At 44.7% G+C, this 17,603-nt stretch overlaps 1 protein-coding gene across 1 annotated transcript in view; it reads right to left on the minus strand.

The window, feature by feature from the left end:
• Positions 1–5,798: 5,798 nt before the first annotated feature.
• Positions 5,799–17,603, minus strand: part of LOC119452843 (RAD50-interacting protein 1) — a 33,596-nt gene continuing 21,791 nt past the window's right edge. The window contains exons 13-14 of the mRNA XM_037714795.2: positions 17,243–17,361; positions 5,799–15,491 (exon numbers count right to left, since the gene is read on the minus strand). Of these exons, the coding sequence (XP_037570723.1) occupies positions 15,299–15,491; positions 17,243–17,361 (312 nt within the window). The 3' untranslated portion in view covers positions 5,799–15,298. The remainder of the gene's footprint in view (positions 15,492–17,242; positions 17,362–17,603) is intronic.

The following is a 17,603-nucleotide window of genomic DNA, read 5'->3' on the forward strand; positions in this document are numbered from 1 at the left end:
ATCTAAGTACATGGGGGGTGTTTTCACATTTCGCTCCCATCAAAATGCGGTCGCCGTGGCTGGGATTTAATCCCGCGACCTCGTGCTTAGCAGCCCAAAACCATAGCCACTAAGCGACCATGGTGGGACAACACTTTATAGCAACAGTGGACTTGCCAAATACCAATACCATTATTAAACACTTGCTAACTCGTTAACTCGTTCATTGACTCTAGAGGGGACATAATTGCAGAATGTAGTCGGCCAGTACTGAAAGCAGAACCTTTTGCTAGAAACTTGGTCCATTGCAGCAGTTTATGAAAACTAGAACAGAACACTTTGCAGCCGATTCTCCAAGTTTGAGTGTCATAACACTTGTGCTGAAGTTTCTAGCTAAAGGTTGCACTTTGATCACTGGCCGACTTCATGTCTGCCTGCGAAAGGCATGAACTGAAAAGGTTAGCTGGTGAAATTTTATAGATTTGTTCACAAATGTGTTGGAATTTTTTTGGTGCTGTCACTGCTGTGAGTCCTCGTCAACAAAGTGATCACTTTGTCCTCTAATCTCTTACTTTGTAACTTCCTGAGAACCCTTGTACAATATATGCATTGCACATTGACTTTTCAAAATTGACAATGAAGCAATCTTGTAAGATATTCATCTCAGATATCAAGTTAGACGTATGTTGAATTTTGTGGAAATGGCACCAACCATCAGGCACTTGCTGGGAGTGCCCAAAGTATGCCGCCCTCCGACGAAAGCACCGGGGGCAAGTGGCCAGCTTCGAGGAGTGGATCTGTCCCTTGGCGGAGGCCGACAGTGTCCTGCGAGCGCTGTTCGCCTTTGCTGCGGAATCTGGAATTCTCCACATGGTATAACCATGCGGGGAGGCATTCCTCGGTGGCTGACCCTGTCCTCATCTCCCAATTCCCCAACTCCATTACTCTTAATAGGCCGATAAGCCATCCCTCTCTAAATAAAGCTTTACCATACCGTACCTATAAATATGCTCACTGCAATAAAAAAGTTCGCACCTTCAAGAACATTAGTTTTAAATGCGTAAGCATTTCTATGCTTATCTAACGAGAAAAACCGTCCATCCGTCCCGTACAAGATGATTGCTTTCAAGACGGGGCCCGCGCTGCAGCGAGCGAATTCACCTTCGTGCTGCTTCTTGCTTCAACGCCAACTATACGCGCGAGAACGCAGCGCTCGCGAAGCTATCAGCATTCGCCGCACTCTCTGCACGCCCCTATCGCAGATCACTTTCAAGATAGTTGCCCGCGCACCTTGCTTCAATGCGAACTAAGCCAGATTAAGTGGCGAAAACACAGCGCGCACGAATCTATCGGTATTCGCTGCACTCTCTGCACGCCCCTATCGCAGATCACTTTCAAGATAGTGGCCCGCACACCTCGCTTCAACGCGAACTAAGCCAGATTAAGTGGCGAAAACACAGCGCGCACGAAGCTATCAGCATTCGCCGCACTCTCTGCACGCCCCTATCGCAGATCACTTTGAAGATAGTGGCCCGCGCACCTCGCTTCAACGCGAACTAAGCCAGATTAAGTGGCGAAAACACAGCGCGCACAAGCTATCAGCATTCGCCGCACTCTCTGCACGCCCCTATCGCAGATCACTTTGAAGATAGTGGCCCGCGCACCTCGCTTCAACGCGAACTAAGCCAGATTAAGTTGCAAAAACACAGCGCTCACGAAGCTATCAGCATTCGCCGCACTCTCTGCACGCCCCTATTGCAGATCACTTTCAAGATAGTGGCCCGCGCACCTCGCTTCAACGCGAACTAAGCCAGATTAAGTGGCGAAAACACAGCGCTCACGAAGCTATCAGCATTCGCCGCACTCTCTGCACGCCCCTATTGCAGATCACTTTCAAGATAGTGGCCCTCGCACCTCGCTTCAACGCGAACTAAGCCAGATTAAGTGGCGAAAACACAGCGCTCACGAAGCTATCAGCATTCGCCGCACTCTCTGCACGCCCCTATTGCAGATCACTTTCAAGATAGTGGCCCGCGCACCTCGCTTCAACGCGAACTAAGCCAGATTAAGTGGCGAAAACACAGCGCTCACGAAGCTATCAGCATTCGCCGCACTCTCTGCACGCCCCTATTGCAGATCACTTTCAAGATAGTGGCCCTCGCACCTCGCTTCAACGCGAACTAAGCCAGATTAAGTGGCGAAAACACAGCGCTCACGAAGCTATCAGCATTCGCCGCACTCTCTGCACGCCCCTATTGCAGATCACTTTCAAGATAGTGGCCCTCGCACCTCGCTTCAACGCGAACTAAGCCAGATTAAGTGGCGAAAACACAGCGCTCACGAAGCTATCAGCATTCGCCGCACTCTCTGCACGCCCCTATTGCAGATCACTTTCAAGATAGTGGCCCTCGCACCTCGCTTCAACGCGAACTAAGCCAGATTAAGTGGCGAAAACACAGCGCTCACGAAGCTATCAGCATTCGCCGCACTCTCTGCACGCCCCTATTGCAGATCACTTTCAAGATAGTGGCCCTCGCACCTCGCTTCAACGCGAACTAAGCCAGATTAAGTGGCGAAAACACAGCGCTCACGAAGCTATCAGCATTCGCCGCACTCTCTGCACGCCCCTATTGCAGATCACTTTCAAGATAGTGGCCCTCGCACCTCGCTTCAACGCGAACTAAGCCAGATTAAGTGGCGAAAACACAGCGCTCACGAAGCTATCAGCATTCGCCGCACTCTCTGCACGCCCCTATTGCAGATCACTTTCAAGATAGTGGCCCGCGCACCTCGCTTCAACGCGAACTAAGCCAGATTAAGTGGCGAAAACACAGCGCTCACGAAGCTATCAGCATTCGCCGCACTCTCTGCACGCCCCTATTGCAGATCACTTTCAAGATAGTGGCCCGCGCACCTCGCTTCAACGCGAACTAAGCCAGATTAAGTGGCGAAAACACAGCGCTCACGAAGCTATCAGCATTCGCCGCACTCTCTGCACGCCCCTATTGCAGATCACTTTCAAGATAGTGGCCCTCGCACCTCGCTTCAACGCGAACTAAGCCAGATTAAGTGGCGAAAACACAGCGCGCACGAAGCTATCAGCATTCGCCGCACTCTCTGCACGCCCCTATCGCAGATCAGTTTCAAGATAGTGGCCCTCGCACCTCGCTTCAACGCGAACTAAGCCAGATTAAGTGGCGAAAACACAGCGCGCACGAAGCTATCAGCATTCGCCGCACTCTCTGCACGCCCCTATCGCAGATCACTTTCACGATAGTGGCCCGCGCACCTCGCTTCAACGCGAACTAAGCCAGATTAAGTGGCGAAAACACAGCGCTCACGAAGCTATCAGCATTCGCCGCACTCTCTGCACGCCCCTATTGCAGATCACTTTCAAGATAGTGGCCCTCGCACCTCGCTTCAACGCGAACTAAGCCAGATTAAGTGGCGAAAACACAGCGCGCACGAAGCTATCAGCATTCGCCGCACTCTCTGCACGCCCCTATCGCAGATCAGTTTCAAGATAGTGGCCCTCGCACCTCGCTTCAACGCAAACTAAGCCAGATTAAGTGGCGAAAACACAGCGCGCACGAAGCTATCAGCATTCGCCGCACTCTCTGCACGCCCCTATCGCAGATCACTTTCAAGATAGTGGCCCGCGCACCTCGCTTCAACGCGAACTAAGCCAGATTAAGTGGCGAAAACACAGCGCTCACGAAGCTATCAGCATTCGCCGCACTCTCTGCACGCCCCTATCGCAGATCACTTTCAAGATAGTGGCCCGCGCACCTCGCTTCAACACGAACTAAGCCAGATTAAGTGGCGAAAACACAGCGCGCACGAAGCTATCAGCACGCACCACACTGTGTCTCCATCGCAGACTGCTTTCAAGATGAGGCCCCCGCAGCCACACCATACGCAGCCGCCGCCGGAGAACGGCTGGTCACGGAATTTGTAATGGTTCAACGCGGATGGATGAGGCGCTAAAGAATGATACTGGCTTATCATAATAGCAACATCAATAGCGCACCTGGCACCGCCACCTACAGTAGTTTACTTGCCTCAATTCACCTTGCGCCGCTGTCCGCAGCAGTTTGTGTCGCCGCAGCGCTGTCGTGTATACTGGTCGGATCAAGTTTCGTAACATTGGTAATGACACCGGAGTGCGTGAAGATGAGCAAGTAGCCCAATGCTTACGCTTACTTATAGACAACTCCCAGAGGAGTTTTTGCGTGGATTTTTTTTTAATAAAGCAAGGAGCTTTCTTGAAACGTTTGGCTATTCACGTACATTGACGTCATCGTCGATGGCTTCTGTGCAATTTTTTCCCTTCTCATTTCGGACGCTGTCAGTGCCACACCATTATATGGTTACTGCGTATTAGTCATGACCTTGAGCAACATGATCAGCACTTTTGTGCGGGCTGCACCAAAACGAGGCCAGCAATGTGAGCCAACGCAGTCGAGTTTTTATGCTCGCGGGTCAATTCCTTGCAATGCTTTCTGCACATCTACGTATGCTCTCATAACTCATTTAGGCTGCTTAGATGTTTCATTTCACTCACAATAAGCTGTGTCACATGCGGGGTTTGTCTTTGTGTCAAGATCTGCCTATGAATGTGAAATTAGCATAGCGAAATGTCGAAGCTTCAATACATCTCAACGCAAACGCTCTAGAAGAGTCAAACAAAATGGAGTCGTCTTTAAATATGATCGTTAAAGTTTTTAATATAAAGATATACCTACTATAACCATGAAACTTAAGCTACCAATTTTTTGCCATGTACTGTATGCTCATTCGATCGCGATTATTATGCCCCCCAATGCACATAAACCATCAATATCAGCAACTATTTTGCATAGGTAGCATGGCTAGTTTATTAATATGACTGATGCTGTTAAGTTAAAAGGCCTGTGTAATCTGGAGATAATTACTTAACGGCATAACATGAAAACAAAAAAATGAGAATTGCCAATTTCATTTAAGAAGGTGACTGAGAAAAGGGTGCTTACTACAGAAGCCTCTGCTGTATTATCAACCTACCTTTTGTTTCCTGGAGTGCTCCATCTTAAAAGATATGTTTGTAGCGGCTAGGTGATGCTGAAAGTTCTCAAACTCCTTCGAAGTCTCCATGTAGCCCATCCAAGTGCTTCCATGACTTTTTAAGCACCTTAAGCACACTTTCTGACACCACGACTTTGTCGCAGCCCATAGTCGGGACTACAACGAAGCATTGGCATCAATTTTAAAGTTCCAATTGAGGTTATGGACCAGAAACCACTTACTGCTTTCACATGTTTAGCAAGTGCTTTTACAAATGTGCCCTGAAAGCCAATTTTACGGCTCCGAAATGCATTTTTGGTTACTCCAAAGGCTGCTCTGAAATGGCAAGGGCCCGGCCAGTAACAGCATTGCAAGTATGTGCCAATTTTGCCCTTTCCTTAAACTTTCTTAACCTTTCAGGTTTCTGTGGAACTGATTTGCAATATTTAGTGCTCTACACTTCCTCAAATTGTCCATTAATTTGGCATTGCCCTGCAGTCTGCTAGCTTCCTGCTTAAATCTGGAAAGGCGTTGGTTGTAGGTTTGATATTTGGGACAAGGATGAATTTTTGTGTGAAGCTTTCCGAGAAATCCATATTGGGTTTCGTTTGTAACTTCGTGACACTGTCGTGTGGACGACAATTTCTCCATTTCATTTTATTTGTCTGCAGTTAACCAAGGGTCTCGATGATTCAATGAAAACTTAATTATGTCTCCTGTAAATGTACACGAGTGGACTGTACATGTCAATGAGCCGTTGAAGAAACCAGCCGTAATTTTTTTTTTTTTCAACACTTTTTTATTTTTCACCAAATATGTACACAATAAGCCAGGATATGGTGTCAGTCAACAGCTGTCAAAACAGTTTGGTCGATTCAGAGTCAAACACTCTCTCAACAATGCACACAAATGAAAAAAAGAAATATGTCGCGGGGAAGAGAAATCGATTTGTACGAGGTGATATGACAAAAAACTGTGGCAGAACATTTCTTGGCTGGGCGGGGGGATTATCACAACTTTTCTTTTTTTTCTTAATATATATAGCACCCAAGGGTCCAAAAACATTCAAGAAAGTTATGTCCATTCCATGCTGCTTGAAAAAGCTTAGAACGCTGGCTGTGTTGGTGGGTAGCGTTTTGTGGTTGGCATCAGTATTGAGGAAACGCAGAAGCTGGTAGGTTAAATTCGAAAGCCAGCCCCTGTCACGCAGGCATACCAAAACTTCCTTGAAGTAAAGGAGTACGAAGTCCTTACTTCGAAAAAGCCTTAGTTTGAAAGAATTTTGTCAGAGCCCCATTTTCTCTTAAAGGGAGGCTAAGGAAAAATGTTTGCTTAATCAAGATTAGTAAATCACACTTGTGGAATATTGGAAACGTCAGTCTTATTGCGAGCGGAGTCTTGTTAAGTCTGAAACAAAGAGATACTGAAGAGAACGGGCTTTAAGTTCTCACGGTAGCTTCTCATGGCGATGGATTTGGCGAGCACCTTCTCAGAACTAGATAAAATGTTATCGATGACTAAGGATTACATTGAATTCTAACAGGACCACAAGATTTGGCCAGAACCTGTTAATAGTTTATCTATGAACAAGGACTCTGCTACATTCTAACAGAACTGGGGACTCGGCTCAGTAAGCTTTGAGAACTTCTTTGAAACAAATATTTCCCAAACACTCAAAAATACTTTGAAATCCATGATGCAATACAAATACCAGTAATGTGGTGTATTCAGAAAGAGAAACTTTGCCCTTTATCTACTAAGAACTTAACCTCTCCGCCACATAAACGTTAATTGAGTCTTTAAAAAAAATATATATATATATGTTACCAGACTGGGCTAATACACTGTTGCCCTTTATTGTCCCTTTAAGAGGGTGCCTTTCTGAGACCCTTCTTAAATAACTTATTTTCAGTTCTTTGTATTAAAATACGTCTTGCACAAAAACAGCAACCAACTAGAGTACCTGTTGAGACGCTAGCTGCATTTATCTCTTACAGCCTAACACTTAAAGACGCCACCTTCGACATCATCCTTAGAATTTATTGACACAATTTTTCTAAACTGGTGAACTATAAACATCTTATACTTTGAAAAAATTCAACCTGCAGTCGGCTAGGACCAGGCGTGCACCATTAAAGTCTCAATGCATGAACAAAGCTGTTCTTTACTCAATATGCCTCTGATCCATGCCCCCTTTGACGTAACAGCAGACATACTTCCTTAACGATGGGGACACTTTTGGTTCTACTGATTCCAGATAGCCTGTGTGACAGGGGCACTACTGTAAAATTCTGAACAAGCATCACTACTTTTAAAAGTGACCTAATCCAACCATTTCTGACGATCGGGAAAAATTTTCCTCCCAACATTTTGAATTTAAGCGTGAACAGATTCCTTTCACAACTTTCCTTCAATTATCTTGCTTCTGAAACGGGCGCTTGCTCAGAACTCTGCAGTAATATCTTGTTTTTCACCAGTGGCTACCTAAACACTGGTTCACGTGAACATCAGCCTTTTTCCTTTACGCGTGTGCCTGGAAAAAGGGATAGACATAGTTATCACCGTGTGGGGGGAAAGACCAGAATATCACTGCATCTTCGTGCATGGCTGCGAAAGATGGCTTGAGATATAGTAAAGGTTCAAAATGCTTTCAATGAGTGCACAAAGCGCTGAAATCAGTTGGCATGCTTGATTTTCCTCCCGTTGAACACGCACAACGCCGAGGACATCGCGACATAAATTTGAGAGCTATGGCAAAAACTTGCAAGAGCAGAAGCAGCAGGAAGTGTAAAGCCTATTCGCACGATGAACTGTCGGCATGAGAATCTTGACACAAACTTTGAGTTTGGGACTGATTATTAGGGACCCTACTGTGCTGTGGACCGTACTGGAAGGAAAAAAAATGTCAAAACTGTGCCGTCTTGTGGTGTTACTCAGATCTTTTTATCAGCTTCTGCTGTAATCTCCCACCACAAAGCGCTGTGTCAAGCTAGAGCCTGCCAGCCCTCATTCTTGATCTTAAAGCTGGATACTCGATTCAGAAACTGAAGTCAAGCCAGTGGTGATGTGTATCTAGTCTGACAAACTTTCCACATAAAAAGCACCTGTTAACAGAATGTGCTAGGCCAATGACAACATTGTGCGATTAGTCTCTCAACTTTCTTTTAACCCCTTAAGTGTTTTATTATTTTGACCAAAAGAGACCTAACTTTGCATTTTCTTTTCAAGGCTTATTCTCAAACTTCACTTTATCAAAAACCCTTCTAAAGCTATCTCAACCAATTTGCTTCATGATTTAAGCGTGAGAACCTTATTTTACGTCTTTACTAAGCCACATATATATGTACAGTCATCATCAATATGAAAGGAAACAGCTAAACTTTTCAAAAGCCCACAGGGGGTAAACACACGTGCCCTCCATAAAATTGTTCAGTGATAATAGAAGTTCTAGAGGAAAACTTATTGTTATGTATTAAGTTCCTTGATTTTAACTTACGCATCATGAGCTATCGTTGTTTAACAAAAATTAGCTGCTCCCTTCCATATTGATTACAACTGAACTTGTCATTGCTGCAAACGGTACAGACGCCATAATTCCAAATCTGCCAAAAGGTGCAAGAAGTGCTCCATTCCAAAAACGTGGCCTTTGAGCGCCTACAAAGTGCTGCCTTTATGTAGTAGAAAACAAACACACCAATAAACGCACCCCTCCAGCGCTGACCAAATGGCTACCGTCAATGTTGTACAACATGAAGCCTGAATCAACACGGCTTTTGAGGCACTGAATAAGTGCCGACATCTATGCAAAAAAAAAAAGACTGAAATAACTAGATTTTCAACACTGGCACTGAAGGTGTCTGTGTAGTAGAAGAAAAACTAAGTGGACATGCCGAGTTGGTCCAAATCAATTTGAAAACAGGTTTATTGCCGTTGATGAGCTGAGCTCGTCTGAAACACTTAAGGGGTTAAAAAACGATTGTAATAAAACTGGTAACTGGACTTTCCAAATAGGCAGACACATTACTACAATAACATGTGTTGTTGCAATTCTCTTTAGAAGCTATCACTGTTCATTGAATTTTGTGGTGTGTTGAATAACAGACCTGCACCTGCATGGTAAAGTAATTGTCCAGCCCTGATCCACTCCTCTCAGCAATGCTGAGTTTTCATTTTCAATAATGACTTTGATGATTTCAACAGTCATAGCTTTCAATGATTTGTAAAAGAAACGAAAGTTGGGTGTACAGTTTGGTCCACTGTTAAGGGGAACACTCGACTGTACTGATCTAACTTTGTTGGTGCATTAGCTGCAATCGCCGCCTAAAGCTGTGCCAAGTCACTACACAACTGTGTAGACAGGTGTCCGCGCCATCAACCACAAGTTGTCTGCTGCAAAGCTGGGCGATTGACGCTTGCCAGAGAGAGAAAAATTCGCACATGCTCTGCGCTCAAGTGTTCCATTTAATAGTGAACTACACTGTACCCTACTGTGTGGAGTGGCAAACATTCCTTGTCATTTATAAAGAGTAACCCTCGCCCCTTTACGCAGTGCTCACCAAAATGACAGACCTTTCCTACGGAAATTATCATACTATTATTTAATACTTAGCAGGCAACACTGTGGAGCCTATGCAAGGAGTGCAGTCATACAAGTCTCTGCACATTTTGCAGTACAGCTGTATTTTATCTGTGACGCTTTTTACTGAATAAGTACTTCATAGGTCACACCTACAATTAGCTGAAGTGAGGTTTCGTCAAATCACGTAAGCAAAACCTCGATATAACGAACACGGATACAACAAACTATGTGATATAACGAAGTAACTAAAAATTGTTTCAGCGCAATTACTGCGTAGCAGACATCCGCTTATAACAAATATCGGATATAACGTAGCTATTTTTTATGTCGGGTGCGACTTAGTTAAAACAAGGTTCGACTGCATTAGTACTTGTGCATCTTTATGCTGTCCGTATGCGATGCACTATTTTTCAGTCACGAGCAGGGGTGGTGGGCCGTGGCCCCTGGTTGCATAAACCTGTCACTTCGTGCATTCCGTGGTTAATAGGTTCAGGTCAGCAATGCCTTTCTTGTAATAACTGCGTCACATTTTGCAGCATAAAAGTGCGGCACTAATTCACTTTCATCCATCTCATGACGCAAGGCTACACTTTTTCTTTCATACGTGATGCACTATTTTTTGGTTGTGAACAGTGAGAGAAGAGCGCTTTAGCCTTTATAGCGTTGCCTGCTATGTACGAAATAGAGCCCAGGAACGTTATTAGGGAAATAAGGAGATTACTGGGGAATAAGGACATAACTTGGGAACTTCGGGCTCAGTCAGTTATCTTCATCCACAGACGTCCTAGGTGCAACAGAAAAATAAATACTAAACAAGAACATTTCACATTTAACTGCTCAAAAGCAGATCTCAGCAAAGGTGAATACGGCCGGCCAAGAACAAGGAGCCACAAGAAGCGCAGCTACGTCAACAAAACTACGCAACAATGCAGCGAAACAACGTTCAACAACATCCTTTAGCACTACTTAAAGTCTCTCAACTATACGGCAGAGCGCAACGAGACTCGTCCAAACAACAACACACACACATCCACGACGAGACCTTCTTCTGCGGCAGGCAACACTTTGTGGAAATGGTCTCGCGAGTGTTGGCAAATGGTGGGAAAAAGAAATGCAGCAAGCAGCGGCAGCAGCTTGGCCATCAGCCGTTGTCGTAAATCGCTGCCCTCAATCGTTCATCCACTTTCGCACTGGTAAATGCACCTTCGGTAAGTAAGCGACGAAAATCTATAAACTCCGACGTCCGCCACAGACAATCACTTTGATATGTGAGGAGAAAAAGGGAGTAGTAGAAGACGTGCGCTTCCAGCATTGCATGTGCTTCCGAACTGCATTTTTGCCTTAGCTGGTATTTACTCAAATACATAAGTTGAACCTTGCGATAACAAAGTTTTATCTGATACGAAGATATCTTCGTGACAGGTGATACTTGTTCTAAGCATATGTTCGCTACATGCTGATATCGACAGGAGACACTTTATGCTTACTTTCCTATATCCGATAATTTTTTATATCTGGGTTTTCTGTATCATTAGTTGTTGCAGAAACGCCTCACACATGCAGAGAAACGGTGTCATTGATGTTTTTACCATTGTGTGCATTCTTTTGCCGGCAAATATGTCTTTTAGGTATCTGCTCCTGGTTTCAGCACCGGGATATTTGAAGTTTTGCAGCAAAACTCCAAGCAAAACATTGGAACGAATGTAGGATTTGTAGATGCAGTTTTGAATCCCAAGGCAAACCTGGGTGTTGGCCACTGTGGCTAAGTGGTTACGCTGTTTCGCTACCGAGTCCAAGGTCGTGGGTTTGATAACCGGCCACGGTGGCCACGTTGCTGGGGGGTAGAATGCAAACATACTGGCACATCGAGCATGTGAGTGCACATTAACTTCAGGTAGAGTTCCTGTGCTGTTTTAGCATGCTAAGCCTAATCATGGCATGCTAAGCCCACTTAATCAGCAACAACTGGGCTGTGAAGCACATTGAAGATGGGACAGAGGACTCGGGTAAACTTTGAATGCTTAGGGTTTTTAACGTCCAGCTAAAATAGAAGTGCAGTATGGTCTACTATTACAAGGCTTATGTACACACTTATATGCAGCTCTCAATTTGCCGGGGCTCTGGCTGCTGGCGATTGCGCTAATGCTGGAGGGCCAAATTCGCATGTGCTCTGTACTCGCCTGCCATTTAACAGTGGACTGCTCCGTACATGAGGGCTTTTGCGTTCCGCCTTTGTCTGAACATGGCTGCTGTGGTCAGGAAGTGAAGCTGCAACCTTGGCATGCTTGACATCGGAATGCCTTAGCCAGAGTCACTGTGGTTTGTGGAATAAGCTTCACAGATGAAAATGAGCTTTACGCAACAACTCAACTTTTGGCGGGAACCTCAGAAACGTGAGAATACTGTGAGAATAATTATTTTCTTACAATGAAATATTATTCAACTTATGATGTAGTACTGAGTGCAGGACGTGGTACAGCTTGAAAGATCTCGGAATAGAAAAATTTGGACACTTGTGAATGTCGAAACAAGAAAGCCAATAATGTTAAACAAGAAACCAGGGCTGCATGGTGACCGACAATAAGAAGCACCAATGCTGGAAAACGCCAGACTTCTTTTTCTACAGAGTGGTGGTAGGTAAATGTCGTAGCACTATAGTACAAGTGGGTTGCGACGGGGCCAAAGTACTCGTAAAATACATCACATCAATGTCATGACTGTACTTCAACGCAGACTGGACTAGAGGAAGATATGGGAAATAGGTAGGCATCTTTTATAATTAGAATTCCTACCATCCAGTTCAGCTTACTGAATGACCACACATCCTCGCACCACAGTCAAATGTGAGACGTAAAGAGAAAAAAATGAAAAATCTAAAAATGATGCACGGACTATAGAAACACTCAAACAAGACTGACTAGATGAAACATGATTTGTGCGATTGAAAACAGGAAGAAAACAAGTGTAGTATTGTACATCCAGCAGTGGCGGTTGTGTAATGGATTGGAATGCATACGGGCGCAATGTACCATCTTCGTCACGGTTAGCGGGAACATGGCTTGCTGTATTAATACCACATTCTATTGGCCAGGTGCCGAAAATGCTGCACAGGTGCACTAGGCATGAAGCATAAAACTGTAATTATCGTGTAAATTGCGTCATCAGAGCTTTCATGCGTCGTCTGCTCTGTGTGTCGTCTGCTGTGGTCGTAAACTGCAGAAACTGCTCTCCATGCGAAGTGTAAGAATTTCTGCAGACAGGTTTATGCAACTTCTTGTGTTTTTTTTTTGTTTTTGTTTTTTACAGTCGGTCATACCTCGTCAGTTTCATTATTCTCTGTCAGCGTCAGAAAGCGAGCCTAGCAGATGACAAGCGAGCATTTCGACGACGTCCTGCGCGCGATAGCAGCATGTCCTCGTCGCACGAGTGCTGGGAGCTTCTGCACTGGGCCGTTAGAATGGCACAGATGTTACTCAAAGCTCCAGTGTTCATGTTAACTGTGATCAAGATAGCACCCAAGATGTTTTGAAAAACAAACGGAACACTTCCGTGCTGAGAGAGCCTTGAGACAAAAAAAACAGTGCTAGAGACAGCACAAATAGCGAGAAGAAATGAAATGACATCAACATGATTTGTCATTCATCACATCTCTAGTGCTGTTTTCCTGTCTTGGCATGAACAGCCAGCTCGTCCAACTTCGGGTTCTAACTCCAGAAAGCCTGTCAACAACACCATACTTTGTAAATAATCAAGCCAGCCATGTGTATTCGACAAATCCTGTTCATTCAATTTCTTGGTCGTAAAGTCAATAAATATGTGACAAAATTTAGGAAATTTTATAACAAAGTAAGAATACGGGTTATTTGTGAATTTAGCTTGTAGGTGCAGTTGTGCAGCAATGCAGAGGGTACTGCAGTTATGAAAGTGTAATGTCTTCTTCTTAAAATTGCTTTTTCCAACTGATAGGCTGCCTACAATGGCCCTGAGAATACTCAATCCGGTTTTGTATACATTAAACTTCCTTTAAAACATCATTAAAGATCTGTTTGTCTTATCGGAAGTGTGGTTGAACAGCATGCACTAAGCCTATGGGAACCTAGAGATATGCTTGCGAACTGTTCAGGTTATCAAACATAAACCAAGAATGAAAGCTTATCAAAGAGCTAAGCTTTCAAGGAGTTTACTGCATTCTAAATTATACAGCGTTACATAGCAAATCACAGGTAGTTACTAAGGGCAGCTAAAGAGATGTTCACAAACTGCTCAGTTTATCAATTAATGATTTGGTTATCAAATTATCAAAGAAAAAAATTGTTAGGAAGCTCATCTTAAAAAATGATTTACATCATTCCAAATGATACATTACAAGGAAAAATTAAAGGCTGGTTTGCAGCTTTATTCCCGTGCCTGTTTTAACTCGTACCAACGAGGCATCGACCGGGATCGGATCTATAGTCTTGGTGTCTGCTTGTGTTCTGTTGGAGCTGTCGACAAGCCTTCTTTCCAACTAATCTGTACATTGGCTGAAATGGCTGAGGAATTAGCATGTGCGGCTGCTGCGATATGGGGAATGGCAACGTGTCAGAACACCCTGCTGAGTTTCTTAGTCAAGCTCGACTCTCTTCAGCTGTCAGCAGCGCACAGCGACAAGAGATTGCGCGTCAAAATCGTCTCCTTTCGCGGGCTGTGGTCGTTCTCTCTTTCTTTCATTCACAATACATACAACAAGATGTCAAGCATCAAATCTCTGACCTTCAGGTGCCGGAGTTTAAAAAAAGAAAGCATCCGGCACACCGGTTACGTTGCAACGGTGCCTTATACGCTTTGAAATGCTTGCAAGTTCACAATCCACAGCTTGGCATCTTGAAATGTGTCAGAGGACCACGCCAAGCCTAAGTACTTTAAGTGACTTGATTGTGGAATACATCAGAGCAGATACAGAATAATAGGTGGAGACAAGCTGACTGCCTTCGTTAATATGCCAGACTTGGCATAGCTGCCACTTGAAGTTTCTTACACGTCAAAACACGAAAAGCTTAGCTGAAACTGTAATACACAGTGTGTGCTTTCCGGACTGCTGCCTCTTCACTTTGTCCGGATGGCCCCCAACAAAAGTGTCTTCTCTGCCAAAACATGGCCTGTAAAGAAATTTGCTTCCTCCTATAATCCTTCTGAGAGTGGCAGTTCGACTTGTCCCCGCAGCTTCACACTCCTCTGCTTCGCAAACACACGGCCAGAGATATCACTTTGCTCGATAAACCTCTCACAGGTTTTCCTACCTTTCAGCTCAAAGACCCTTGACATTCACATGCTGACTCTCACAAATTTAGTTTTCTCTCGCCCATGCAGCGCATAGTATAGATTGGCACATTTACAACGGTGAGGGTCACAATGCAACGGGGTCGTGCAGAAGCACTTCGCGAAGCAGCGCAAGACATTCTGGGCCTTCTTCGGCTTTCAACATCGTCCACATCCACGCACTCTCGTCGACGAGCCTCCTTCACCAAGCCTGCACCACAAATACCGGCACACACGTCGGGGTTGGGACAACGCGCGGCGTGCGACATGGCCATGCCTCGAAAGCTTTGCACGAAGGCTGGGGAAAAGACCTGAGCATGTGGAGGGGGGGTGACAAGCGTGGCTCGGTGACCGGCTTTGCAGCCGGCTTGATGATGCCAACCAGCTTGGAATGATGACTCAGGTGTGCACGAGGTCGTTGCGTTTCGAGAGCACGTGCATGGCCTGGGACGGGGTCAGGAACGAGACGCCCTGCTCCTCGAGCGCCGTGCCGCCCGTGACAACGTCGGTGGCCCGGGCCGCACGGAGCGTTTCTTGTAGGATCCAGGCCACGGGGTGCGGCATGGTCAGCAGGATGCAGGCCTCTTTCACCCTGCATTAGAGTTTACATAGTCGCTCTTATCTGTTTGCTTATTTTTATCCCATTGTGCAATATGTAAATTGTTTCGTTATTCTTACGTCTATTTCCTGCACTCCCACTGTTGACCAATCTTTAGGTGTCAGCAGATGCAGTCAGATAGTTACAGCGCAGTCAGCAGAAACTGCCTTGCTTTTCTACCTTTCATTTTAATGTTGAATAAACAAACAGTAATACTACTGCTACTATATGAAAGTGGACGATGCACAAACTGACATAAGCAGATTTGTTCTGGCTTCTTGTAGCTTTACTGTCAAGGCTAACACAAGTGTGTAAAGGGCTGCAGCTAACACAGGACAGTTCATTTTTTGTTAGGCAGTAATGAACACCTTAAATTGTAGGAATGCAGAATTTGCATATCTCAGACAAGCTATATGCCTCTCTTTAACATGCTACAGTCGAACCTTGTTGAATCCCACACAAAAATACCTTTGTCATATACTGATTTTTCTTTTTATTGCTGAGAAATATTTCGATTTAGTACTTTGTTATATCTAATAAATCGCTATACAGTTGACTTACGTTAATTCGACACTAACGGGACCAGCGAAATTTGTTCAATTATCCGGCGTGCCGAATTAAATAAGATGCAAAAAAAAAAAAACGGCATAACACATCGCTGATTCATCTGGCAGAATTCGCCCAATTCTAACACACCCCCGATAAAATGCGCGCCCGCTTTCTGTGTGTCCAAAGTAGAAACCAAATGTAGAGATAACATTAACGATACTACCAAAGTATAAATCTAACGTGCAACCTATACACAAAGGTGTAATATATGTTGTATAGTGGTGACTGATTTTTTAAAGCCAGCTTTGCGACACCTTTTTCTTTCTTTTTTTTTTAGGTTAGCTTCGCCGCAATACACCCGTGTTATGCGGCAAAGCATACGAACACCGCGAACGCGGTTTCTGGCTCAACTTTTGGGAAAAAATATAAAGGTGCACGTTATGGGTAAATAGAGTAATCAGAGATTGTGAGCTACCGTTATTGCTTAAAAATCTCCCTAGGGCAGGCTGACAATAGGCATTTTCGATGAGAGATGAAGTGTGTTCAACGCATTCACTGTCCAAGCTTTGCAGAGGCAGACGCTGCCAGTAAAAGGGTCACTATTGGGGTGGACATCATAGGGGTCAGGCACATGCATGATGACTGTTTAGGTTTGAATTAAACGGCGAGAGCCAATTTTAGGATCAAAATAACGATAGTTTGGGTCCACAGGAATGCATGGGCACCAGCCGAATTGGGATCGAATTAACTGAAAAGTTGAATTACCCGAGTTTAATTAATGAAAGTGTACTGTAAGGTTAATTACAGCAAGACTCAGCTGTATTCATCACACGCCAAAAATATTGGTGCGAAACGTTTTAGATTTACTTCATTATACCTGCATTCGTGATACCGAGGTAGGTTTGGCTTAACTCTGGCCAGCAATCATCACAATCAAAACTGGGTTTAAAAAAACAAGTGGCACACTGTCACAAATGTGTAAAGCTGGCTCTCTTAAAGAGCTATGGCCACTAGCATTTATTGGTAGCTATGCTAATACAAAGTCTCACTGCAGGCTAGTGCCAGAAACAAGCCCAGCACCAGTGTTCAGAAATGACACACCCCAGGAATGACATTGGTGGCACTTGAGGCTTTCGTTGAAGACTTACTCAGTCTCCTCTAAGGCAGCTGAACCAAAACCATTGTACACTACTCACTCCTTGAAGTGGTTCTCTGGTTTCTGGGTGTACGTGCTGAACAGCGGGAAGAGGTTCCGGTTCATGTCGAAGCTGAGCTGCATGGCACCCCCTTCACTGAAGAAGTTTTCCAGGATCAGCTGAAACATGTGTGGATGAGACGAAGACATCAGCGACCTCTATCTGCCCCAAGTACAACTGGCTGGTTTCAAACATTCTCTATCTACCTGCAAATGCATATGCTCATTTGAAAGTATCATTCTCTGCAGTGTTTGTTGCAACACACAAGGGAAGTGAGAGGTTAAAAAATTTACGTTTGCCGGAACTACCGAAGCATTTGTGGGCTGACATTCTGTAGTCCCGAAGGTAAATATATTACATA

Source organism: Dermacentor silvarum, chromosome 5 (genome assembly GCF_013339745.2).
Source record: "Dermacentor silvarum isolate Dsil-2018 chromosome 5, BIME_Dsil_1.4, whole genome shotgun sequence".
NCBI classification, from domain to species: Eukaryota; Metazoa; Arthropoda; class Arachnida; order Ixodida; family Ixodidae; genus Dermacentor; species Dermacentor silvarum.